This window comes from Physcomitrium patens, chromosome 7 (assembly GCF_059467195.1).
Source record: "Physcomitrium patens ecotype Gransden chromosome 7, ASM5946719v1, whole genome shotgun sequence".
In the NCBI taxonomy this organism is placed as follows: domain Eukaryota; kingdom Viridiplantae; phylum Streptophyta; class Bryopsida; order Funariales; family Funariaceae; genus Physcomitrium; species Physcomitrium patens.
In genome coordinates, this window is record NC_143416.1 from 3,473,659 (window position 1) to 3,500,318 (window position 26,660).

General features: G+C 34.9%; 3 protein-coding genes and 1 long non-coding RNA gene across 8 annotated transcripts; 1 reads left to right on the forward strand and 3 right to left on the reverse strand.

Moving 5' to 3' along the window:
* Positions 1–945: 945 nt before the first annotated feature.
* On the reverse strand, positions 946–2,622 carry LOC112284219 (putative sugar phosphate/phosphate translocator At3g11320). Its single transcript, XM_024523828.3, has one exon. It carries the CDS (start codon positions 2,337–2,339, stop codon positions 1,407–1,409), a length of 933 nt encoding a protein of 310 aa, XP_024379596.1. The 5' UTR covers positions 2,340–2,622; the 3' UTR covers positions 946–1,406.
* An 11,024-nt stretch (positions 2,623–13,646) lies between these two features.
* LOC149988524 (uncharacterized) lies at positions 13,647–14,536 on the reverse strand. The gene is made up of 2 exons (XR_016504096.1): positions 14,394–14,536; positions 13,647–14,298 (listed from the first exon to the last, which is right to left on the reverse strand). It is a non-coding gene; the product is annotated as an uncharacterized LOC149988524 (long non-coding RNA).
* LOC112284926 (uncharacterized) lies at positions 14,497–21,922 on the forward strand. 4 transcript variants are annotated; one of them, XM_090251726.1, is made up of 9 exons: positions 14,497–14,638; positions 15,962–16,567; positions 16,885–17,007; positions 17,128–17,351; positions 17,624–19,842; positions 20,069–20,358; positions 20,544–20,862; positions 20,931–21,019; positions 21,472–21,922. In XM_090251726.1, the coding sequence occupies exons 1-6, from the start codon at positions 14,567–14,569 to the stop codon at positions 20,338–20,340; spliced, it is 3,516 nt and encodes a 1,171-aa protein (XP_090107852.1). In that variant the 5' UTR covers positions 14,497–14,566; the 3' UTR covers positions 20,341–20,358; positions 20,544–20,862; positions 20,931–21,019; positions 21,472–21,922. The 4 variants fall into 4 exon arrangements, with proteins under 4 accessions (XP_090107852.1, XP_073391629.1, XP_090107853.1 ...); XM_073535528.2 differs by having other exon boundaries at positions 20,961–21,019; XM_090251727.1 differs by having other exon boundaries at positions 20,973–21,019.
* Positions 21,923–22,874: 952 nt separating this feature from the next.
* Positions 22,875–25,863, reverse strand: LOC112284927 (uncharacterized). 2 transcript variants are annotated; one of them, XM_024525316.3, is made up of 7 exons: positions 25,149–25,863; positions 24,734–24,836; positions 24,431–24,493; positions 24,187–24,292; positions 23,906–23,988; positions 23,567–23,628; positions 22,875–23,348 (listed from the first exon to the last, which is right to left on the reverse strand). In XM_024525316.3, exons 1-7 carry the CDS (start codon positions 25,328–25,330, stop codon positions 23,234–23,236), a joined length of 714 nt encoding a protein of 237 aa, XP_024381084.1. In that variant the 5' UTR covers positions 25,331–25,863; the 3' UTR covers positions 22,875–23,233. The 2 variants fall into 2 exon arrangements, with proteins under 2 accessions (XP_024381084.1, XP_024381085.1); XM_024525317.3 differs by having other exon boundaries at positions 24,205–24,292; positions 25,149–25,841.
* Positions 25,864–26,660: the final 797 nt, after the last annotated feature.

Consider the following 26,660-nt stretch of genomic DNA (forward strand, 5'->3'; position numbering starts at 1 on the left):
CAGGAAGCTGCAGAGGAAATCGGGTTCGAACACAGAATAACAAGAATTTCATTCAAAATTTCAACAACGAAGACCCATCCATCAAACTTGCAAAAACCCATCCACCAGACTCTTTTTGAGGCTTTCACATGATGCAGGTTATAATCAAGCTTTGTTAGAGGCCAGAAAAAATTCGAGTCTCTTAACTGCTCAACACTCTCTCACGCTCTAGGGATGTCACAGTAAATGCACAAATACATTTGTACTCGTGTTTATATATAAATATATATACTTACAGGTGAAAACACGCATCGACAACGTGCTAGCTGACAAGAGATGCTTCCCCCTTGATGCAGGCAGTTGTTACCACATTTCCATCACCTCCTCCTTCACCATAAAGTGCTAACCAGGATTTGCAGCCCACTTGTGAACTGGGTTCTCCCATCACGGAGCTTAATAGACTCCGGAGATCGCTGCAAAATCACTGATCTGACAAGACAACAAGACCCACAAACTTTACCAGTATTCTGCCTGAGCAGCAGCAGGAGAGCTTCCAGATTCTGGATTGCTCAGAGCTCGGGGAGTGTGAGCAGTGCTGTTGACATCATCTGAAGAAACGATATAGACGGCATCCACTAAATGCTAGCAACACCACACGTACTTTTCTTTTTCCAGCTTGCCTTTTATGTGCTACGTTGAACTTGTACTGGAGATCATAACCTTGGATCTGACAATAGCATGGGCCAGTCGATTGGGGTAATTTTTTAGAGCATCACAAACGACCCACCTATTCAAGCATATATGTGTATGTGGATGTATTTATATATATAACCTGAAAACACATCAAGAAATTGAAGGAGCAAAGAAGGAAAGTGAAGAAGAGAACTGGAAAAGGCTAGTTGAGGCGGTTGAACCTTTGGATTGTGAGTTGAAGTATTTCCAGAAATGGAAGATCTGAATAAAGAATTAAGAAATTTGTGAATCCTGAGGTCATCCGGGTGGTGCCTGTGATGAAATAGACGGTTATTAAAAATGTTCATGTTGGAAAACCGGGTGAAAGTAAATCAGAAAATGGCGATCACCTGGTGCATCACCACCTACTAAATTGTGCCTGTATATGTATCCTTGTAATTACCGTTCCCCGTAGCGGGCAGGAAATCTAAACCCTGCCAGAGAAATGTTGTTGCCACAACTAGGCAACCTAAATACACTAGAATGATCCTTCAAGCGCTAACTCTAGCTCTCACACACATGAGCGCACCCTCTCTGTACCTATCTCTTCTAAATCTCTCTGATTCTCTCTGCCTGCGTGTCTGTACGAGACGAAACACGGCTAATATGATCTGCGAATGAAAGAGCGGAACTTCAGACAACTACTAAACTGATGACGCCTTAGTCACATGTGAATAGCTGATGGGCAAATCGCCTCACTTGCTCCGCCGCTTCGCTTCGCTGTAAAGAACAACTCCAAAAACGGTGAGACTGTAACCGGCCATGCCAGTGACGGTGACCGGATTCCGGAAGAGAAGAACAGAGACCACAACAGCTACAGCGCCCTTGGCATTTCCTAGGACCTGCAAGGTTAATGCGCTCGTGTGCTTGGTGACGAGGAAGTTAGTGAGGTTGACAAAGTATGCCATGGCGGAGTTGACAATCAGCAGGAAGAGAATGTAGACGTCGCGCCTAGCCGATGCAATCAGAATCCCTAGAACATTGGGCTCCAGTAGCAATGTGGCGGGCAACAACACCACTACTGCAATGGGAGCCATGTACAACAGCAGATTCATGGAGTTGAGCTTCTCGCCCTCCGAGGACAGCAAAATCCCTTGCAAAACCGACTTTAGGGCTCGCGCTGCCGTGGCCATGACACACATCACGAATCCATACAAGTGAAAACTGGGCTCGCCACCGCTGGCGATGACCACGCCCGTGACAACCGGAACCAGGGTTGCATAGACGAGCCACGCCTCCTGCCGGAACGTCATTATATACGCGAACACGGCGGTGAAGAACGGCGTGGTGGCTCCAATGGCCTGGTTGAAGCTGACAGGAAGGAAGCGCAGCGAGATGTTCCCACTCACCACCGAGGTGCAAAAAATGATACTCAACGCCACAATTTTCAGGAACTGCGTGCGTGATCTAATCGTCTGCATGGGCACCACCTTCATCCATGCTATAGCGATGTAACTGAAGAGCGCGCACGCCGTCATGTGGCACATCGTAAGGAAAATAGGGAATCTGAATCCATAGTTACTTAACAAATACTTGTTTAGCAACAACACGCCGATGTTGGAGAAGTACCACGCGCCAATCAAACCCACGGTGAACACAGACGTCGACATTTTCAACCCTGCTCTCATGAATCAGCCAACGCCCCACAAAAACCAACAATCACCCCGACCTCCACTTCCCTTCGCCCCTCTTCTCCCTCCCCTTCCTCAACCCACAAAAATCCACGTGCAGATCCTTCAGCTAAAAGAACCCCACGTTACAACTTCGCGCTAAAAACCGCAACCCCGCAGTAATTGCCAGCCACGGGCTCCAGAGCTCGAGCAGCGAGCTTCTGGATCTAGGAACAAGGTCCTCCTCGTCGCCTCACGACGAGACGCGCTCGCAAGCCACAGTACCCCTAAGCACGATGGACCATAGCACGAGCCTGATGAAAATCGCGGGCTGGGCTGGGTTTGCGCACTTACTCCCTACACACGGCCCGACCCGGCCCGATCCCTCTTGGCACGACCCGGGCTTATAATAGCGGGTGCCCGCGGGCTTCACCCGTCCTCACAGTACCTAATACGTCAAAAGTTCGATTCTCCTTGCAACCGCCACCTCATTGTATTTCCCTCTTTTGCTTTATTTAGGATTTATGAGCTTTTTTCTTTTTCTTAATTGTGCCTTTTTAGTGGGTGTTTGGGGGGGGGGGGTCAATTAAGCTCACATGTGGGCCTTTGCCTCCTTTAGTTTGCTATTGGTTTTCATTCTGTGTTTTCTTTCTAATTTGTGTTGCAAAATGTTGTTATTTTCTAATTATATCCTAATTGACTTTTCCAACGCCAAAACTAAAGATAAATAAATCATAACTTGCTTCAAATTGAGTGAATTTGAGTTATAAAATTCAAGGAATTCGAAAATACAATGATAGAAGACTAAAATTTTGAATAATTTTTTTGTTTGTTTGTTTGTTTGTTTATTTAATGGCATCATACATGTCACCAACAAAACACACACCAAAATAGGTGTCAAACTTTTTGTGGGTTGTGGTTGTGTGTGTTTTCATTGCATGCATATTAAAATAGCTGTTTGGAACCATAACATGTAATACATTGATTCTTCTTGAAATTTTCCTCGTTATTGAATACAATTAAATAAAACAGACATATACCAATCAATATTTAAAAATAAGAATTTGAATTTGTTTGATTGATTCACTATTAAAGAATTAGATAATAAGGAATTAATTAAAAATAAAACACTCTACGTTAATATGGATATACATCTTGTTTTAATGTAATGAATGCTTTTCATGTCATATGTTTTAATATATTCATAAAAATTAATCAAAATTATTCAATTTTGTTTTAGTTAATTCATTTGTTTCATTTTATACTTTATAGTTTGTGTTTAAAGTTACACCCTAATTGTTTCTATAATTGTAGCATTTTGGTTTTGTTTCAAATATGCTATTGGCTTTGTTTTCTTAAGTCATTGATACCTAAATTTAGGAGAATTTTAAATAGACCCAAGTTTTTACTAGATCAACCCACCCATTCTAACTATCATAAAAAAAAAAATTAAAAATTAAAAATTAAAAAATTTGACCTCAAGATTTATTTATCCATTATTATATCTGCAATCAATAAAAACCAACCACATTCATTAAGATTACCATATTCTTCATAAAAGTAGATCTGTTTTGTAAAAGCATAGGTCTATTTAACATTTTCTTAAATTTATTATATAACTTGCTTTCCTAAGCAAATAATATTTTATTCCTTTTCAATTTATTAAAAATTTAAAATAATTTTATTATGTGTATTCTTTTAAAAATAATTGTAATATAATTTCAAATTATAATAATTTTAAAAAACATTATTAGAACTATAATAAAACATTAATTTAAATTAAAATATAATATTTTTTTAAAAAATATTGATTGCTAGTTATAAAGCCATCTAAATTCAACAAAAAAAAAATCTTTTCTTAAGTTCTTAGTTATTGATAGTGTTATAACAATATAAAATTGTAAGTAGTTATCATGAAACAAAATTTTTATATGTAAAACTAATCAATAGAAAAAGAATTCAAATATTAATTTGATGATGGTATATTATATATTTGTTAAGATATTCAAATTACTTTGTCATAATATCAAAAAGTTATGGATTTAAATTTTTTATTTTATAATTTTAGAATATATCTAATATGTTGAAGAGTTTTTTTAGCATGTACTTATATCCCTACTTAACTTAAGTTTTTTGAAAATTTGAATTTTACTTAATATGTTCATTATACTCATTTTTTTATGTTCGTAGTAGTATTTGTAAAAATATACTTGCATTAATATTTCAATATTATGATTTAATATATATATAAAATTTTATAAAGTTAAATAAATTGTATTAAAAAATAAAATTAATGCAAGTAGATATGATCAAATATAGAAATAAAAAGAAGTGGTTAATTAGACTCTACTTGAATCTCTAATTTTTACAACTTTATTCTTAGTAAAAATAGAAAATCTAAGGTCTTGAAAGAATAAAATTAAGTAAAGTAAAAATAATGGCTAAAATTTAAATTGAGATCATAATTGATCTTAGGTTTCAAGTATTTTTGTTTTTGTAGATAAGGTTTTTCTAGATCAATCTAAAAAGAAAATGTGTTATTTTCTACTTAAAAAAATATTATTTATGATATCTATTTGTTTATTGGTTCATGTACGTACATACATACATACATACATACATACATACATACATACATACATATACATGTTTATTTTTATTTTAAAAATATAAATGACTGTAAATACATAAAATGTTATCTATATAAATTTTAAAAAATATTATCAAATTAAATTATAAGTAAAAAAAATATTTATTATTGTTGAAAACATAAAAGATGTTTTTATTTGATTATTATATTAATATTTCATTACAATATAATATTTGAAAAGATTATCATTTTTTTGAATATTTTTTGAATATTTTTTATATATCTATAACATTCTTTATGGAAATTGTGTGCTAAAATTTACTTATTCATTGTTGTTTTATACAATATTATTAATTTGTTAAGCAATATCGTGCTACTATAATTGACTTTTTTTTAAGAATCATCATATAGTAGTAATTAGACATAGAAGCTTGTAACTAGGAATAATAATCTTATAGGACAAATCAAATAAAAATCTAAGAGAATAAATTAATTTGCAGAAGAAGGATTATTTCTTAAGATAAAGGCCACTATTATTGTACAAATATATGTGTTTTGGATTTTGATACCAATAATATATCCATTTAAAATTATATGTATAGAAGAATGTTAAATTGTTTTGAATAGTGGTTAAATTGATCCATCCACCGAAACCATAATTGTACCCTTCCAAACTTTGTTCTTTGTTGATGTTCCCAGTGTCACATCCTCTATCTGCTCTTCCTATTTCTAGTCCTTTTCTTCTATCTTGACTTCTTTCTACACAATCCTCCCTTTCCACTCTCTATTCCTAATGGTAGATATGAGATATGACAAAGGCCATATAAACATATTCTTTCATAAAAGTGTATTTTTGTGCTTTTTCTCTTAGAGTAAGTGAGTCTAGCTCTTCCTCCTCTTTTTTATATTATTATCAAATTTGATGTTTTTTCCCAACAAAACCAATTAAATTTAAAATTTCACTCATTTACTTGTTGTCACTCTTATTGAGATGCATTCTTTGTCATATGACCTTACAAAAAGTGATACTGATTCTCTTATTCATAAGTGCCATTTTATTTATGGAATCTATCTTCTTTGCTTTATTTTTTGCAATTGTCACTTATTTCACTAACATTCTTGTTGTAAATGCAACATTTACTTCATCATTTAATTTGCCATTAAATTTGCGGTAGAAAATAGAGTAATTAGTGAATTTGCTAGTAAGCCAAGACATCCTCTTATTAACTCAATGTCTTCTTATTTGCAATTTGATAGATTGCTATGACATCAATTGTTATATTTGAGGTCTTATTTTGTAAATTTATGAAGTTGATAAGATTATTTTGTAGATGAGAATGTATAAATCATTGCTTGTGGATTTATCTTATTATGTTCTTTAGTCATGATTAATATTGTGGATCTATTTAAATGCTTGAATTGAATTACTTGAGTGATTTCAATAGGATTTCTAAGCTGTTGTGGGGAAATGAGTCTCATATATTTGTAGTTGAAGTGATGAATTATTTAGGCATATGTTAGATTAGCCTTGGATTAGATTAATGGGGTCTCCAAAATTGACATTTGGATATTTTTTGTCATCTTTTAGTGCATCTTACCAATCATTTCTAGATTAGTGAAAATAGAGTTAAAAAGAATTTATCAAAAGAAAAAAAGTGAAGGCAATGAATGTTGCTAATTTGAATTTTTTTTTGATAAATATATAATATAAGAAATTCCCAATTAAAGATCAAGCAATAGTTTTCATGACATATTTCAATAAAGTAGTAATGAAGTTGAATATCTTATGTCACTTCAAGATTTTAGGATTAAGTCAAAATTTTACACCTTCATATAATTTAAGATATGCTACTTTAATGCTTGAGCATCATTTTGATTTATTTGCCTTTATGAAGTTTCTTTGATATCCTTATTTTAATGTTCATCAATCAAAAATATCTAAAACAATAACTATCAATTTTTTTTGGCCTTAATTGTCTCTTATTTCTTTTCAATACTTATATATTGCCAAAAATTATGAAGTTTATGTAGAATTATAGGAGCAATTCACATTGTAATATTCTTTTATAGGATAATTGTGCATAGATCTTTAGACCTTGTTGATTATTTTTGTAATTTTGATCCAAGTACATTGCAATTCTTAATAGTCTATGTTTGTTCTTTAGAAGGGTTGAGATAGGAGACAAGAGTTGGAAATAGGATCAACAAAAAATAAAGCAAGAAAAAAGATATGGAGGGAAGAAGAGAGGTGGAGAGGCTAGATGAAGGATGGAGATTGAGAATTCGAACAAATGATATGAGATTGAAGATAGGAAAGGAGGGAGGTACGATAAAATAATGATTTTGATGCATAGGTCAATTTAACCACTATTAGAGTCAATTTAATATTCTCTTATATACAATAAAAATAAATAAATAAATAAATAAAATACATAAATATATAAATTTGAATTAAAATAAATGTTCATTAGTTTCAAGAATATAAAAATATAAAATTGTAATTTTTTTTTTCAAAAACATCATTATAAGCAAAAATATTTCTTTCATTATTTTTTTCTATTATTTTATTTATTATTTTTTACCATTTATTATATGTATATAAGTAAAAATAATATTTTTAAATTATTAATAATATTATATTAAAAAATAAAAAATATACTGATTTAAAAAAAATATTTTATTAAAAATATTCTAAAAAAACTAAAATTATTAAAAGATAAATAAAAATACTTTAAAATAAATATTTATATTTATAATAAATTATATTAAAATAAATTTTATCTTATCTAAATATTAGATCATCAAAATTTCTTTGAAAAAATTCTACTTTATTATAACACATGATTTAGTGTACTTTTTACATACTCAAAATTATGCTTAAAAGCTATACAATATTGTGGACTAAAATTTCTACAATAATATTGTATTGGCTAACAACCTCTATTGTATATGTAATATCAGCTTAAGTGCCTATCATTGTATAAACTAAGCTACCATTTGTTCTTTGATACAAAACATCTTTTGTTGTTTAAACTTCCTAATGCATTTTTGGACTTGCATATCTTAATAGTTTTTTATTTCTACAAGTGTAGCTAAAGATTTCTAATATTTTACACTAAATCTTTCAATAATATTTTCTAAGTATTTTTGCTAACTAAAATAAATTGTATTATTTCCTTAGTCTCTTGCAATCTTTATGCCAAAGATATAATAGATTTTTAAAATTTTTTTTATTTCAAATCTTATGACTAAGTGGCTCTTTTTTTTCAAAAGAAATCTTATTATTGTAGTTTATAATTGATTTATCCAAAATAATGAAATATTAAATAATCTATTGAAATCTTCACTAAAAATGATTTTTTAATAATTTAGTATTTTTTATTATTTCTATTTTCTAAATCTTCCATTACATCCCCACTTTTACTCTTTAAATTGGATGTAGAATCCATAGATCTAATTAAAACCACTATTTCTATAGACTTACAAATAGAAACCTCTAAAATTCTTTTTGTTTATTTAATGTTCTCATAGTAAACAAACTTAACTTCACATTTCTAGATTATTAAGCTATTTTCAACATTATAGAGACAATAGCACTTAATATCCTTAATTTAATTATTTTATTTTATTTTATTTTATTTTTTCAGAATCAAACTTAGTACATTCTTTTATTTGGGACATGCATGTAAGAATCACATCCAAATATATTAAGAAATTGTAATAATGGTTTTATACTTAATTATACTTTTTATAGTGTTTTTTCTTCCACATTTGTAATAAAAACTTAATTTAAGACATATGTTTCCATATTAATGGTTTTTGCCTATAATACATTAATAATCTACTTATGCTATAAGATGCACCATGTATTCTCAAATAATTTTTAATACTTACATTTTTACTTTTATTTTGATGAAATATAGAAAGTATAAATATTTTTTATTTCATACCATATTTCTCATAAAACTCCTTAAACGTCCTAAATTCATATTCACTACTATTGCCATTGTGTAATTTTTTAATTTCCAAACTTGTTTTCTTTTAGCTAGATCCTTGAAAATCTTATATTTTTCTATGACTTTTAATTTTTTTTAATAAAAAATATATATTTTTTAATCTTTTTAATTTTTTAAAATCATCAATAAAAGTAACAAAGTATTTTTTCCTTCCATAAGATGTAGCTCATATTAGACTATTTACATTAGAATATATTAATTCTAAGAATTTACTTATTTAAGTATCATCTTTTTTTAGAAAGAATTAAAATGTTATTTTTCAAAACCACATCATTTATAAAATTCTAACTCTATGTACTTGCCTATATCCAAATTAATAATCATATCATTTTCTTGTAATTTTTTCAAGTCCACAATATTAAGATAACCAAATTATTGGTGCCATAGATTTCTTTTGTTCATAATTTTTCTTGTCTCAAAAATAAGTAAATTTTTCTTTGTATTTGTAGATTTTAGTAGTTTATATAAGATTCCATATTTATCACCTTTAATGATAGTATTATTGAATTTTATAAAATAATATATATACTTTAAAACTAATTTTATAAGCTTGATTTTTATTTTTTTAACTAATAGAAAATTCTTTGCCAATTCTTTAACTTACAAGATATTATGCTTATCTTTGCGAATCTTATTTAGAAGTTAAAAAGAAAATCATGAAAATACCATACATGATTATAAGTATGAGATTATTACTTAGAATTATTATTTTGTGCTAATATTTCTTTTCAACTTTTTTTTGTAATAGTTGTCATTTCTTAAATATTTTCAATATCAATCTTGTTGAGATGTGAGTTCTTAGTGATACCACAAACATATCAAATAATTTTGCAAGACTTTTTAATAATGCCATGATAAAGTATATATTTTAAACTTTCTTGTCAATTAATACAAGTTGTTCAATTATCTCTTGTGATTTGAATAAGTATATAACAATGCTATTAACTTTACTTATTTATAAGATCAAAAATTTATATATTAAGTATAATAGATTTGAAGTATTTTTTACCTTCTTCATTGCTTTGAAATATTTTTGTGCAACTATTGTGCTTTTAGCCTTGTTTGTAATTATAAATTATGTACTTGCAGGATAAAAAAAAATAGAAATAATATTATAGAAACTATATTCTTCTACTTACTAAACTTTATTAGATCTAAAAATAACTAAATAAGTTTCTTGTACTTCCTAAAAATGATATATTATAAATTATTATGAATAAAAATAAATATAATTTTTTTTAAAAGATACTAAGTGAGTTCATCATTTTAAAAATATAAAAATAACGGCAATTTTGACAAAGTAATATTATGAGTAGATTAAAAAAACTTCATTTTCAAAACTTCTTTAGAGTCTTTGAACTTGGATTTGGTTTGTTGATGGAAACCTTGACATTTTACAAATTTGATATATTTTTTAAAATTTTCTTAGAAGAATTTTCAAAAGTTATTGCTTACCACCAAAAATCTATTGTTGATGATGCAAAGTTCTTTCTACCAATGCATGGTCCCACTAGCTATCATGAGTTTTTTTTTTTTTTTTTTTTTTTTTTTACCTATAAAATATGCTTGTTATGTCTAAAATCCTAAATGCTCTATGACAACTTTAGCAAGTATGACAACATTGGTTCAAATTTTTGCTGCTATAAATTTATTGTCACAAATCTCATTTTGTTCAAAGAGAATAGAGAATATTGATGTCTTTTGAGTTTTAATTTTCTTTAAAATAAGCTATAAAAATAATTTCTCTTGAGGTTATTAAAAGACCATGTCTTATAAACAACCTCATACAATCTATTTAACCTGCAAAGAGCAATATATAGTGCTAAACTTTGATATCATATGAAAAAAATATAGGAAAGTATATTACTAAGATAAAATTTTAATGATGTGAATACAAATGAATTCACCACCTAATCAATGAAGATTCAAGATAAATAACCATATAAAATGAAACTTTGTTTTGGGCTCTTATAATAAAAATATATAGTCTAATAATAAGGTCTTTGAAGTACAAACACATTAACAATAAGCTTACAACTAAGGTCTATTTGATTTAGATATAGTTGTCTTATTAAGCTATTTATGACTATGTGGTAATACCACCAACTTATGGCAACTATAAGTTCTCAATTCATAATAATCCAATGTCAATTGTCTACATATAAGTCAAATACATAATATCTAATATAAATTATATATGTATCTAAATATTATTTTAATATATCTTTATTATAATTTATATAATATAATATTATAATTAATGTTTTATTTTCATGTATATAAAATTTATATATAATTATTGGTTTATTTTATAGACATAATATATTAAGTTTTTAATTATTTTATATAAATTTGATTTATAATAATTAGTTATTGTTAAATTTAAAGTATAAAATCATATTTATAATAATATTAATAAATTAGAAAATATTTTTTTGTATATTAATTATTATAATAAATAATATATTATTATTAAAAATAAACCATTAATAAATTATTTTTATATATTATATTATAATACTATAATTTATTTTTTTATTCATAGAATTTTAAAATATTATCATATTACAAGTTGTTTTATTTAAGAATGCACTAAGTACTTGGCTAAAAAAGGTGAAATTCTATTTTATAAATATTTAAAAAATCATAATATGTTTCAACATACAAGAAGAATGCAATTTGAATTTCAATTAAAAAGTGTTTAAAGCCAATACAAAGTACTCAAAAACACTCTTTTTAGTAATCTCAACTATATACAAACTCCAATTCTCTTATTACTTTCATAATTAGGCAATTTCAATTTTTCTTTGCAAGCCTTAACTCTAGTCTATGAGCTTTAGTAAGCTATAACTCCTAATTTGACTATCCACTTGGTGCAAAATTTTACGTAAAAATGCCACTATAAGTCTTTTATATGCTCAATAAAAATTTAGCCCAATCCAACTTACAAACTATGAGAAAACATCCAAAAAATTGCACTGATGTCACCTGACTGCGAACTCAAAAGTTGATATAGATGTTCCAGTAGTAATTTCTCCTTCTTTAATTACTAACTTTAGATAATAATTTGTATATATCTTAATCTTTAAGTCTTCTAAGACCATGCCAAATTTCACCTTGTTTCAACAAGTAGATCTTTAGATATCATAGAAATCTTACAAAGCCTCAAACTACCAACTTTCGATACCTTCTTGTACCAAAAACTAGATATCTCTCAATCACATTGTTACATTATCACAAAATTTTATGACCACTTAGTATCATGGACATACTCATGTAAGCCAGTAATTACATATACAAATAGGTAGAAGTAAGTAAAAGTAGGTAAAAGTAAGTTGATTCTATAGTATTTGGTATAGAAGTTTTCTAGAAGCTTCATAGCCACTGCTTTGACTTTATAGGTGTCTTTAATTGACTTTTTGGATTAGAAACGTGGTCAACAAGTTGGCCATTTACCACACATGTTGTTAGCTTGAAGACCAAGCTAACAATGTGGTCCTCATGTAGAAAAACTTACCTTGTAAGTCAAGGCATGTGTCCTACAAAGTCAACACTTATTGGAGGTCCTATAGAACGTCGCCATGTAGCCCCTAGTTAGATAATATATATAGAGACAAGAGTGAAGCCTTCTTCACTCTTATCAACTCCTTTCTTGCTTCCAGTCTAGTTTCAAGGGTCTCTAGTTTTCTTGTCTTTTTGCAATAGCCATTTCAATTTCTCTTTCAATATACATACTTGTTTATTTATATTTTGTTACTTTTTTTTTTTTTGAGTGAAGGCTCACTTGTCTGAATTGTTTTTTCATCGAGTTCTTGTCCTTGATACTTAGTACACTCAATTAACCAAACATTGTCAAATTTTAAATTATAGATATAACACCAATTGTACAAACTAGCCAAGAGCATTAGCCTTAATTGTATTGTATAAATTCAAAATCACTAATACAAACCTTGAATTCAAACAATAATTACAAATTCATTCCAAATCATATGAAAAGAAACTTTATACTTTTGAAATAAGCTTAAAATTAGCTCTCTAATTCCAATTGCCAAACTCCAAATGCCTCCATATTTTGGCATAGGTAGTCACTTTAGTAGTTGGAGGTCTAATTTCAACCCTATCCTACAAATGGTCGACCTTTGGATATTTATCCAACCTATCTTAGGAATTGTTTTGCTTGATCCTATCCTCAACTTAATCTTAGTATCAACCATATTAGTTATTTACTTCTTCTACCCTACTTTTATCAATTTATGACTTTTCTAAGGCAATAAAAGAGTTTCTATAACCTAGAAGGTAAAATTATTCACCAACCTTAAAACTACTATCTATTAAGACAAGAAAATAAACTAAGAGATTTATATGAAAGCCATGTTTAAATGTCTTGAATTATTATTGAATCAAGATGATAAGATAATAATTATAAATTTATTTTTGATTATATTTTCATTATATAGTCTTGTTACAATACAACAATATTACATTCATATTTAATTAATTTATAATAATTAATTTTTTAAAAATAAAAATTCTAAAATATATTTAAAATTATCTTTAGCTTTATTTTAATATACTCTTTGATTGACATCATTATACATAATTTTAATTTTGTTTTATTATTTTTAAAATTTTAGAATTATTCCAAATTTAATACTTTGAATAGTATGGAAATAAAATGCACACAAATTCAATTTTGACATCTTTAAGAATTTATTTAACATTAATAGATGTCATATATTCAGTTTTCCTATATTAAATTAAGAACAAGGTTTACAAAGTGACTTGGAAATTGAGAAAAAATTATTGTATTTTTATTTTTTAATTTTTTGATGTAATTAGAATAGATGCTTAGTCGGCCTCTACATTCACTAAAAGAAAAAACATGAAAATAAATCATGTATAATAATGGCACTTCACACTTGGATGATGAGCTGCATTTGGAGAGGGACTCCAGTGGGCAAGGGCGCGTCCGTCAGACCAAGCTAACCTAGGGGTGGCCCTAAGACCAAGAAAAGTATTGTTCGACCTTAAGACCGATGCTGGAGCAGAGTGGCCCTAAGCCCGGGTGCATGGGGGTCAAGGCATACGACGTGGGCGCTTCGAAAGTGAAGAAGCGGTAGACTCGTGGGGGACGGGTGGGAGGGTGGCCAAGGGGTTCCATCGCTGACCCAGGCCCGGGCACGGCCCGCGCTCAGGCGCGGTGGTGCTCGGGGGTGGCATTTCGCTTGTGTGCGCGCGTGTGTGTTGCTCTGCCCTGGACTGCTCTGCCCCCGACCTTTGTTGCTGCCCCTGCCTCTGCCTCTGCCTCTCTCGGTCCCTTTCCTCCCTCCTTTCCTTGCTCTCTACTCCTCCTGGCGCCGTCTCTGTCTCTCTGAACAGTCAAGATTTCAAAATAATAAGCGTAGCAATCGATCATCTGCAAAATTTCGGTATCCTTAGAAATCCAGGGTTTGATTTCTGTTGCACCTTTTTAGGGTTCGTGGTTTGGTGGTCTCTCGGTTGTTGACCGCGAGGCATCGTCGAGTGCTATCCGTTTTTTTTTGTCTTCCGTCGGGCGCTTGTCCTTACGCGGCGGTGCATCGCTGTGAGTGGGACGGGCCGTGGTTAATCAAGGTGGAGCTGAGGTGCTCGAGGAATGGATGATGAGCCTGCCAAGTGACACCGCGCCGGTTTCTGCACCGCTCGCCCTGGCTAAGCAGCACTACAATCAGGTGACGTCTCGTTCCTTCTTGTCTCTTATCTGTGGTTCTTTTTGGCGCATCTCTTGCGAGGCGAGATGCGAGGCGGAATTTAGCCGTTGCACTGGTCTTGTTTTTTGCTTTATTATTCTTATTATTCTTATTATTAATATTGTTACTGTACAAATTGATGTAATTTAATTTAATTTTACCCGATTCTGAATTCGCGTCGACTATTGTGAATTGATGCACGCGATACGGTTTTTGATGCTGCATATCTTAATCAATCTTGCCTTCAATCATGTGACGTAGAGGTTGCGTTTCTTTTTTTTTTTTTTTTTTTTTTTTTGTCGCGTGGGGATGCAACGAAGGGTGATGTAGGCGCGGGTTTCGAGTGCTCTCTAACGATGTGATTGGTGTCTTTTTGGATCTTTGGGGAGTAGACATGTCTTTTTGGATCTTTGGGGAGTAGACAGTATTGCTGTTTGCTTTATGCATGATGATTTGCTGGTGTATGATGTGCTTCAATAACCTACCAAATTGCCTCTGCTTTCTTGGTTTGCACATGCGCACATGGTCATCGCCTGCAAAGGTCTTGGGAGGTTTCCTCTCGTGAGCTAGGTTTTCTTGTACGTATTTCAATTAAGACTAAACGATTATCGAGCACTTGTGAGTGGTAGTTTACTTGAATACTCTGCTCTGGCGGTAATCAATATGCTTCGCGAAACCGAATCGTCCTCTACATTGTGCGTGCTTGTTTTGTTTCCGCCGAGGCCGTATACGAATTCTCGCTGAAGTAGTGCCTGGATCTTTGAATTTCTTCCCTCTGTCCTAGAGTTTGTCAAAGCTTACGTGTACATGAAGTCAGCAACAGTGTCTCGTGTTTTCACATGTTTACTCGTGCACACTGTTTTTTTAATATCCCCAGTGCATCTATCATGCTATCGATAAGTAGAGCTAAGCAACGTGATTTCGCTTTCATACTTCCTTTAATTCTCATGCAGTGCAGCTTTCTAATAATTTGAGCATTTTTTTGTAATTTTGAATTCTGTACCTCGTTCTTCTGAAATTTAGTGGAGCCTTCAAATTTTAACTCTTCAAGTATTTACGGTGCGAGAGGATATGTAATACATGGAGTTTCAGTATTAGATTTTCTTCTTGACTTTTCTCGTCTTTTTTGCTTTGTGGTGAACAGCTTGTGGGGCTTACTGTAGTATAGAGAGCCGGATTAAGGAGGATTGGTGTGCGTGAAGCAACCTAGCCTTGTACCTGGCCTTTGATTTAATTAGATGTTTTGTACAAGTAGTTTCTCTTCAAAACGATGGAGACACCTCATGTGTAAACTGCTTCTTGCAGGCCCTGGAGCTAGAGAAGCAGCTACGGTCATTGCTTCAGGTGAAGGGGCCATTTGATTCGAGTGTGCGAACATTGCAAAATTCTCTTCGAGAGAAATACGAGTCAATTATTCTCGAGGACCATGAGCTTGCCGAATCACATGAAGTGGAGCAAGCAATTTGGCGTCTGCATTACAAACAGATCGATGAATTCCGAGCCAAAATCAAGAAAATCAATCATGCCGCATCAACACTGAAAGGCGGAACGCAGAGGGATTCCGTTCTCAAGATCATTGCCGCATTCAAGAGCTTTCTAGCTGAAGTAACATGTTTCTACCACAATCTTATTTTGAAGTTGCGGGCTAGGAATGGCTTGCCTCAAGATTGCTCTGCCTTTGGGAGCAGTGGTAATGGGGTCATAACTGGAGATGACAATGAACGGAGGGCTAGAGTGAAACGTTGTCAGCTTTCATGTCACCGTTGCTTGATATTTTTAGGCGATTTGGCCCGGTACAAGGAAGTGCATGGAAATCTTCAGGATACTCGCTCTATGGACTTCTCTGTTGCTGCTGGGTATTATCTCCAGGCAGCTTCGCTGTGGCCATCTAGTGGCAATCCGCACAATCAGGTCTTTAATATATCTCTGGAACCGTAATTAACGTTTAATTTTTGATTTCTGATTACTTGTGAGCGCTTTAGCATTGTCTCTCTTTGATTCGTATTTTTCTGTTGAGTTACTTACAGAACGCTTGGATGCTAACTTTCAATACTTCTCTGCTTAGTTCCAGGTTCTCTTATTCCGTGTGCGTTGTTCTTTCATTGGCATGTAGTTTATCGTAGAGACAGAGATCCTGAGATTGCTGGCTTTTTAGTAGAGCCGGTGTGAATTGAAAATTGATTGGCTTTTCTGTACTTCTTTGTTTATGCTTTGAGTGGCTATGACAGTTGGCAGTGTTGGCAACCTACGTCAATGATGAACTCCTCGCAGTCTATCGGTACTTCCGCAGTCTTTCCGTGGAGACGCCATTTCTCACCGCCAGAGACAATCTGATTCTTCTCTTTGAGCAGGTAGTTGTTCATCTCGTGATTCAATTTAGCTCTAACTTGCTCTGCTTTTGTTTGAGAGGGCAACAGCAGCAGTTGTGTGGTTTATACTGGGCTAAATTTGTATTACTTTCTTGGTCGCAGAACCGACTTCAGTACAGTCAACTTCATATGTCGAAGAATGCTGCACATGGTGGCAGAAGAGATCGGACTCTACCTCCTAGCAGTGGAACGATGAAGTCAGCTAAGAAAGACCTCAAATCAGAGGAAGCAAATGTAATAGCAAGCCCACCCAAGAACTCTGATTTGATGAGGAATCTTCGCATCCGTTTCGTGCGTATGAATGGAATACTGTTTACACGTACCAGGTAATGCATATCTAGTTCCTGTCGTTTTCGTACAATTCCAGGAATGGCTCTCTTTTTAATTATTCTGAATTTGAAGGAGAGTGATGTCACATGTCTGGGTGATCATATTGTCTTTTAAATCGCAAACAACTCCGGTTCCTGGGGGACGAGCTCTTGGATGTGCATTTATTTTATCGGCTTACAATCTGATCATTTGGGTATTCGTGATTACCTTCTTAAACAACAGCGCTGGGATTTTCACAAAGATGATGATTTGATGGTGTTTGGTGCAGTTTGGAGACTTTTCCTCAGGTCTATTTGGAAACAATTAATGACCTGCAGCGACTTTTGGCTGGGAATGATTCCATTTTGGAGGCAATCCTAGGGACTGATTATCAAAGCAGAACGTCTACGGGGAATGTCGGGCCATCATTTGTGATTCAATTGGTTGCCATTTTGATATTCACTGTTCATAATATTAACTGGAACGCAGATGCTGCAAATCATCCGACTTATGCAGAGATTTTACAAAGGTCAGATCTTTTTCAGCATGCTGTTACAGCAGCATTCGAGTGTGCTGGGCGTCTAATGCGTCGGTGTAACCAGTCGAAAGACCCGGCTCGCAGTGTGCTTCTTCCTGCATTGCTCATATTTATGGAGTGGTTAGCTGGCCGACCGGAGATGGCGATCGGAAGTGAAGTTGACATGGAACAGGCCAGTGCAAGATCCTCCTTCTGGGCCGAATGCCTGGTTCTGCTTAACTGCGTCTTGAAGTTGATCAAAGAGGAGGCAGGCACGAAGGAGTATATCACCATTGGTTCATTCGGCGGATCAGTTGAGAATGAACGTGGTGTTGCACTCAGGGAAGATTTTGAGCTACAAGGTTTTACTCCACTTGCTCCAGCTCAGACTGCTTTAGATTACTCAAAAGGTTTATTTCGTGAAGTGAAAGGAGGCGAGCATTTCAAAGTTCGCATTAAGAGGTTGCTGGCTGCTGGGAAAGCAGTTGCCAATGCTTTGGAAAGCACACAGAGAGGTATTTGCTACGATGAAGGGTCGAACAAATTCATTTTACCTCGTGAGGTACGGCAGGATCAAAAGGAAGAAGAGCATTCTGATTCTGGCGTCGAAGATACAGCTGGCAGTCAGGAAGACGAGAAAAGTGACACCGGGATTACATCGCAGAGCTGCATTCTTGCCAGCGACAGTCACCTGAAAGCAGAAAATTCAGTCAGGAGCTCTGTAAAAGTAATAAATGAAGAGGAGGAAGAAGAAGTGATAGTTTTCAAGCCTTTGAGTAAGGACAGACCGTCTGCATCTGAAGTTGCTGCATCATCCCTTTCCGAGAAAATTTCTCCGGCTTTCTATTTCCCCCCAACATCTACTTCTGATGCTTCTGTGCAGACCACTGCCATGCCGAGTATTACTGGCAAAAATTCTTGGCTCCCAGAGGCTTTTGTGGGCGTTCAATCAGGTCCTGTTGCAACAAAGTTCCAGGGTTCCTTTCACACAAGTGAGGGACAAGTTCAGAATTCTTCTAAAGAGGGCAGCTACCCTCTGGATGTTAGCAAAGCCAAGGGTTCTAGTAAGAGTGGTTTAGTTGAGCTTGCAACTCCTTTGCCCTTGATTTCTGTAACAGGACCTTCAACGGTGTCGACTTCATTGATTCATGATGCAACAGCTTCCTTTTCAACCTTGAACCTGTCTGATCTGAATTCCTTAGGTAATGGAACTGTGGTGACAAGGCCTCTTGATGCCCTTACAATGCCCCCGCCAGTGATAAGCGCGGGAACTTGGTTGGATCAGTATACTGATACTCCTCAATATACACCTTTAAGTACGGAGTCCTGGTTTCAGGATCAAAAAAGCGTTTTCATGAATTTTCCAGACAAGGGGGTGAGTGCAAGCGCAGTTGTAGCGTCACAAGGCCAGAACGACGTTCGGTCACTATGGAGTTCAGAGCGTGAAATGTTGGAAAGGTACGGAATATCTGGGTTTGTCCCTAGCGGAACCACAGATGACCGCCTCAACGGAGAAACAGTTCCGAATTCGAGCCCTCTTTCACTCATAACTACTTCCGAGACAACGTCATCTTTTGAATCAGGAAAGTACATTGTGCCAGGTAATCGAGATACAATAGCACCTACTAGTAGCAGCTGGAATGTGAAGGAATACCCTGTTCAAAGCAGGGCTAGTCATCCTGTGATGCGTCCGCCACCTGGTTTTGGACCTCTTCCAGGCAAGTCTGCAGCGAAACCAAATTTGGGCATCTCTCAGGGGTTATTTCAGCCTCCCAGTGCGTTCCAAAGTCAGAAACCTAAAATCGGAGAAGATAACGTTGATGACTACGGATGGTTGGATGATTTCAGAAGTGTTAAGCCTGTTGCTCTTCAGTCTGGATATTCTGGGGAGAGAGACTCCCAGCTTAGAAGTAACAGTCACAGTTTATGGTCTGTAAGTGATGGCATCATCAAGAGTGGAGCCTACGATAGCGCACCTTTCCCTTTTCCAGGTACCTATCCTGTTCCTTAACCTGAAGAAGATAGTTTTGTTTCTTGTTTCTTGTTTCTTGTTAATTTATTTGTTTAGGAAGGCTTTTAAGCTTGAATAGTATGACCATTCTATATATGTATTCAATTCGATTTACCTTTTCCCCACAGATAACCGATTTTTATTTATTTATTTATTTTGTTATTTTATTCTAGTTCTTCCTCCAATGAAGATTTTATGTTTTGCAGGGATGGGGGCTCTGCATCATCGAAAATTCAATAGCATGGTTCCAACTCATATTCAAGCACAATCTTCCTACTCGGAACCTCAGATCAATTACAGTGACATGCAGAAGCCCACTGATGAAGCCCAGTCGCAAGCAATAATTCAAGGAGACCTGCAACAGCTTCAGCACCAGCAACTTCAACATCAGCAGCTGATGTTCCTTCATCGCCAGCAACAACAATACCGGCAGCATCTGCCAGGGCAAATTCATTCACGTGATCCTTTTGTCTCTTAAGATGGATGGCAGGATCTGGTAAGTTCATTGCATGATATGTATACTATCGAGAAATGTTGAAGATGCATAAGCCTTTGACATAGGAGTTTCTGATACCAAGTGATGCCAATCGAGTCCCAATTTGTCTTATTCTGCCTCAAGGCGGGAAACTTCAATCGATTTACTTCGTGAGAGGCATCGCCTCGTGTGTATGAATGCTGCAGGTACTTTCACTTGTGGCAGGCAAGCTTAATCGTTCATCTTCCATTGCGGACCAGAGGAGCACCTCCAATATCCATGTCTGTTTTGCAGATCACATGAAGAGATATCCCAGTTATAGCCCTGGACTGTCGGTGCTCTTGGTATCTTCTCTGGTGTTCACCAGTATGTTGTCGAGTTGATTTACTCAAGTACATCGCCTTCAAACACCCAGGAGCTGAATTCTATTGGAGCAAGCGCAGGCTTCATTCATATTCTCTTCTAGTTGGTTTACTTGACGGTGTGTGAAGCTTTGTTTGTCCCTACGAAATCGTTCCCTCGCAAGTAAGTGAAATTCCTCCTGTACTTTTTCGTTTTTGTTTGTTTTACTGTTAATTCAAGTTAGTTTTTAGAATTACTGAGGCTCAAGTCTTTGAAATCAGGCTCCTTCTCAGGTTCCTTGGTGTCTTGGCTATGTTGAATGATTCAGCAGCAAGGACTGGTATGTCACCATCATGTTTTACGCGATGAACAAATTGATTGTAACTTTCTTGAGCGAAACTTGGTTACTTATGTATCGGATATTAAAGCACAATGTTCAACCCTCTAATGCTTGAATCCTTCTAGTGGATCTTGAAATTGCTGCGTCCTAACCTTCGACTTTGCTTGACAAATCGATAAGTTTTTAAGTTTGTGTAATTGTGGTCGACAATCATGTGGTCTTATGAACTTCATATTGCAAATCAAATACTCAATTCATCTAGAGATATGTCAGAGTTGGAATTGTAAAACTCCTGATAAGGGGCAATTACAAAACGTGTAATTTGAACATGAAACTATAGCACGTGATACTCATTCCATTTTGACCACTGTTTTTGTGGCCTACAATCTGGGAATGAACCACCTTGTAAACCTGTGATCTCTAAAGACGTATTGCATTTGTTGCGCATGCAGGAAAAGCAGGTGTTGGGATTGTCGAAAACAGACGTGGTTGCTCTGGTTTCTGGAGTGGACTTGTTCTATTTCTAGGACTAATTGTAGATGTTTTTGGTTCGAAGCTACTCCTGGTCAGGGTCTTAGTATTCTGGTACTGTTCACTACATATGAACCATCTCATCTTGTTATTAATGTTTGATGTAGACTTGCATACCTTGGGAGGAACCTAATGCAGGTCAACTCCTTAGAAGCAGCAGATTGTAAGGAGTGATTGTTTCGTGTTATCACAGTGTTATGTAGTTTTAACATGATCTGGTGGAATTTAGGGGGCATGTGTCTCAAGTTCTGGCGTTTTCTTCTAGCGGAAGGTGGACCCCATGAGCTTAGACCAGACAGCATGAGATGATGTTAGACCCTTTGTAAACCAAGTGTACTGCAGTTAATTTCAGTTTTTGATGTCGAAGCAAAATGGGTTCAGCAGTGTTATCGTTTTCTTATTTTGGGAGGTAGCCAAGACTGCAGCTCAGCACAATGTGGTCCTTGGCTTTCTCTCATGCTCTTGAAATTTTGGTTTTGTTGAGATCGTAGGAGCTTATACAATCTGCAAGGTGACCAATATCATGAGGAGTAAGATTAAATTCAAGGTTTTGTCATTTTTCCATTATTGTAAATTTTGCAACAAATCCAGAAAAGTTAGATTTATTGCAATATTTGTTTGAAACATGGCAGTATCGTCCCGAAATTCTCTTGGATGGTTAAATTTCAGTAATAAGCATCACAATGTCGGAATTTCACACGTGCATTACTTCGTTCTAAATCTTTATGGATTGAAATGTAATATATAGATTCGTTATCTTACAATTTTTTATTTGACTTATTCTAACCTGGAAAGGATCTACTTATGCATATTTAGTGATTTTTGTCTTTTACTTGGTTTGATCGCCTTCGATGATGCCGCTACATCGTTGCTTGCTTCTTTTATAGTATCATACGAACCAAGCATAGCAATAATTTGTTGGTATTTGAACATCGTTTTAAACGATGCCATTTATTAGTTATAAATACATGGTTTAAATGTTACATTAGAAGTTGCATAATGATGTGATAGTTTCTATGTAGAGAAAAGACGAGTTTTCATTTCATTTTTTTTTGATAAACTTGTAATTTTAGTTATATGTAATCTTAATATATTTGCAAAGTTAACAAGTATAACGGTCCTGCCCCCATTTGCTGGCACCCACTGTAAGCTTCACTAGACATTCACTAAGGTTGATAGCGCACAATTACAACTGAAGGTTAGTCCTGATCAATGTTCATCCATCAACGATACGTCTAAGAATCACTGTAAATTTCCAGCACGTTATCCAAGATTATCAAATATCTGCCATTTGAGGTTTCAAAAGCACGAAACCGAATACAAGTTTTCTCCTTTACTATCCTTTTTATATTAAAAAAAGAAAAAATATACAAGAAAAAATCTATGTCCAAATTCACTTTCAATTAGATACTAAGGGCCCGGTGTAGATCACCACTTATCTGAGAAACTCTCATTCATAATTCGGACCAAAACACTAGATACAACCAGATATGACTCGATGTCGAACACTTTGGTCTCTTTTCGCATACTACCCTGTAGTGAGCCACTGTTTCTCATTCATATCCAATGGTGTAGTCCCTGTACGATACAAGGCACTTGTGGCGAAAAAGACGAGCCTTTATCTCCTTCAATAATAAGTTTGTAGTAGCTGATGGCAATTGCAAATTTCTTCACTTTCAAATGCTAAGCTGCTGACGGCTGAGGTGTAGGCTGAGGAAGAATACTGTCTGCCAGCTCTGAGTTCAATTTCACTGGCAAGGGAGGCATTTGGCTCATTATCCCTGGCATGGACATCATTCTGCACCAGTTGAAAACAAGGAAGCGTCTTTCTATCAGTTGTAGGACGTATAAAGAAACAGAATATGTAAATCATCCATCGAAGAAGATTATCTTCAAGAAATGATGATGAACAACAATTTAGTGCCACTCATAGACACAGTGCCAAGGATCCCAAGGTCCGACAACAATTAGCATTGGCGATGAATTAAATGTGTTCCTGTGACACAATCAACTTACCCATTCAAAATAGCATAGATGTTATCCCTAACCTGCACCAATAAGTCCGTATTCTCTTGAGCCTGTACAAGCCATAGCCTTAGAAACAGTCCAACCAATATACCCACAGCCAACATTCTTTGCTGGCCGAATTACTAAATTTACAGAATTCATATTCATACTAAAAGTCCTTTCTCCTTCAAACAGTCTTATCCAAATAAGAAAGATATCTAAAAAGTGATGAGTGCTTCTGCACAAAGTAGACAAAAGCCAATCCACCTAGCAGAGAGTCCGCTGACAACGTCTACTTGGAAAGGAAGCGGCGTTCAAAGTTGAGACTAAGGATATCAGAAAATATACCTGAGAAGCAGCAAGGTTTGCTCTGATCTTCAAGATCGCCTGAGAATTCACCTCGAGAAGCTTGCCAGTTGTGCCGCCAATGGCTGCTTTCAAAATGAATCTTAGAATTATGCATCGACCGCTACCAGCACAAAACATCTCCCATGTAGATTTTATTTTAAAATAATAATATTAATAAAATAACAGAAGAAGAAGTAGAAGAAGAAGATAATGAGTAAAGTTGAACAACTCGTGTAACATCAATAAATGGTATCCACACAAGAAGAAATAAGAATTAATGCCTTGGCACAATCGAAGACCTTCAAAGGAAATGCCGTCGTCAGTTTCCATTGGTGGAAGGGGTGCAGTATACATGGGTACTGCAGAATGTCCCTGCTTGTAGAACGCCTGCAAATTCGCCCTCAACCAAATGCTAAGATTATAATTCTTCAGAACAGCAAAATATTATCCAAAGCATGTGGATGAACCTCTAACCTTCTGTAGATGGAGCATTAAAAAATTAAAATAATGGATCAAAGATTACACCTTCTGGTCGTTGTGACTTTTAGCAGCGAGTTCTTCCGACTTACGCTTGGCATCTTCATTTTTCTGCACAATTCGAGTTCGGAGTTGAACACTCATTGACATGAGATAAACATGTGTCCACAGCTAAAATGAAATGCTATAAACATACTGGACCGCAATCCAAACCCAGTTACGACATGCATAGGCCGAAAAGCCTACGGCATTATTTACTATGGAATTCTTCAGAGCCACTTTCAACTTAAATGCTCCATGTGAATAGACCCATCAGTGCAGAACAGATTCCGATTGCTCAGAAACCCTTACAGAGAGCCAATGGCATCGCAAAGCAACGTCACGAACTGTTTTGTCCGGCAGCAGAGCGGCGATCTTGACATATTTGGACATACTGCTCGACTCATTAGCAAACCTGTCAATGCACACGCACTTTGATCAACTAACCGTGGCTGCCAACTACCAGCTAATCCAATGCTTTTTATTCAAATCACCTCAAATGGAGTAAGGAAAGGCAATTCATTCCTCCATGAAACTCTCAATCAAATGTCACAACAAGGTAGAGCAGTCAGTATAGTTTAAGAACATTTGACCCTTGACAAACATGGGAAAACTACTGGCAATCAAATTGAGGGAAACGTAGCAAGCAGACGCACAATTAATTCACGGCGAAATTTATATATATATATATATATATATATATATAAACAAAAATGGTTGAACTCACTTGACGAGGTTCTCATTTAGAATGCTCTGCTCCGAGGGACTCCACTCCAAATCAAGACCCGTATCGTGCAGCAGAAGCTGAAGACCATGAGTGCGCTCACCCCCCTCCGTCCCTTTACTACCAGTCATGGCCGTACCCTCCGATCCCTCACTCTTAATGCTAACACTCGGCGGGGCACCCATGTGGAATCAATCCCACATCACCACCACCAACAACAACAACAACGATCAATCACTGATCGACGCCACTAAAAAAATTCCCAACAAAACAAAAATAAGAAGGAAAAAAATAAAATAAAAAATAAAATAAAATCCACGCACTACTCCTTCTCCTCCTCCCCGTCGTCGTCCTTCTACCCTACTCCCCAAACTCCCACACCCAAACCCCCTCGTCGGCTCACCTCCAGCCCTTCCCTACAACACCACCGTCCCCGCAACAACGCCATAGCCGATCAACATCACCCTCCGGTCATGAAAAACTCCCAACCCACAACCCGGTTCCAGTCAAATTAGCCAGCGTCGAAGCGTTACAGATGCGAAATGCTACTGTGGGTCGAGTCCAGCTCTCTCGCGGAATCGAGGAATCGTTTGCGGCACGCCATAATAGCAACTATTGCTCCTCCTCGACAAAGTTGCCATGCCCCCCCCCCTCTTCCCTGCCATTCCCGTGTGCCTTCCTCAGCAGCTGGGCTCGCTCTTCAAGGTGCCCTGCCTCTGTTACCCCTGTCAGGGTGGCTTATTTCTTCCCTCATCTTTTGCCATATTGGCTTCTTTCCCTCCCTATTTTTTTTTTCCTTTCCGGTGGTAGTGGGGGGTTTGACCGTGTCGTGGTCACAGGACCGTTGCCGCGTCACTCTGATGCTCCTTTTCCGAGCCCTTGGAATTGTATAATAATTCTTCTCCTTCTGTGTGTGTGTGTGTCTTTAAATAACTAAGTTGATAAAAAAAGCATGTTTAGTTATTTATTGGATGTGGTGTAAAATACAAAATGTTTCTTCTTATTTAGATTCTAATTCTGAAAGTTTATTTATATTTATTTTTAAATATGTCTAAAATCCAATTTATAGGAGGAAATTTGAGTACTCAATATCATGAATTAGAATTTTAATCAATGGCTTCGAAAAATTAAAATATGATTAGAAAATATTTTTTTATTGAAATTTTAATTTTATTTTTTTTAATAAAAAAAATCTTGCACAACTACAGATTACTTTTATAACATCATTCAAGTATTTGAATTATTTATTTGATGTTTTAGAGTGCTCCCTGATGTAGGATAATTGAATGTATTGCAGTTCATATGAACTTTAAAATCTTGATATTTATACACTTATGTTAAATATGTCTCTAACAGAATTTGTTGAAGAGAATAAATGATTTCTGAAATTTTGATGAAAAGGTGTTTTCTAATATTTTCTAATATTTTTTTTCATATTGGTCTTCTTTTGTGATTAGGCTTTAATTACTAAAATTCTTATTGGTCTAATTAGATGTACACTTATTGCAAGTATAA

Bases quoted from the DNA above. Each gene is read 5' to 3' on its own strand.
- LOC112284219 (XM_024523828.3), bottom strand. From the start codon at position 2,339: ATGAGAGCAGGGTTGAAAATGTCGACGTCTGTGTTCACCGTGGGTTTG.
- LOC112284926 (XM_090251726.1), top strand. From the start codon at position 14,567: ATGATGAGCCTGCCAAGTGACACCGCGCCGGTTTCTGCACCGCTCGCC. The intron at 14,639-15,961 runs GTGACGTCTCGT...TGCTTCTTGCAG, and splicing joins CTAAGCAGCACTACAATCAG to GCCCTGGAGCTAGAGAAGCA. The intron at 17,008-17,127 runs GTAGTTGTTCAT...TCTTGGTCGCAG, and splicing joins TGATTCTTCTCTTTGAGCAG to AACCGACTTCAGTACAGTCA.
- LOC112284927 (XM_024525316.3), bottom strand. From the start codon at position 25,330: ATGGGTGCCCCGCCGAGTGTTAGCATTAAGAGTGAGGGATCGGAGGGT. The intron at 24,293-24,430 runs GTGTAATCTTTG...GCGAATTTGCAG, and splicing joins AAAGTCACAACGACCAGAAG to GCGTTCTACAAGCAGGGACA. The intron at 23,349-23,566 runs GTAAGTTGATTG...CAACTGGTGCAG, and splicing joins ATCTATGCTATTTTGAATGG to AATGATGTCCATGCCAGGGA.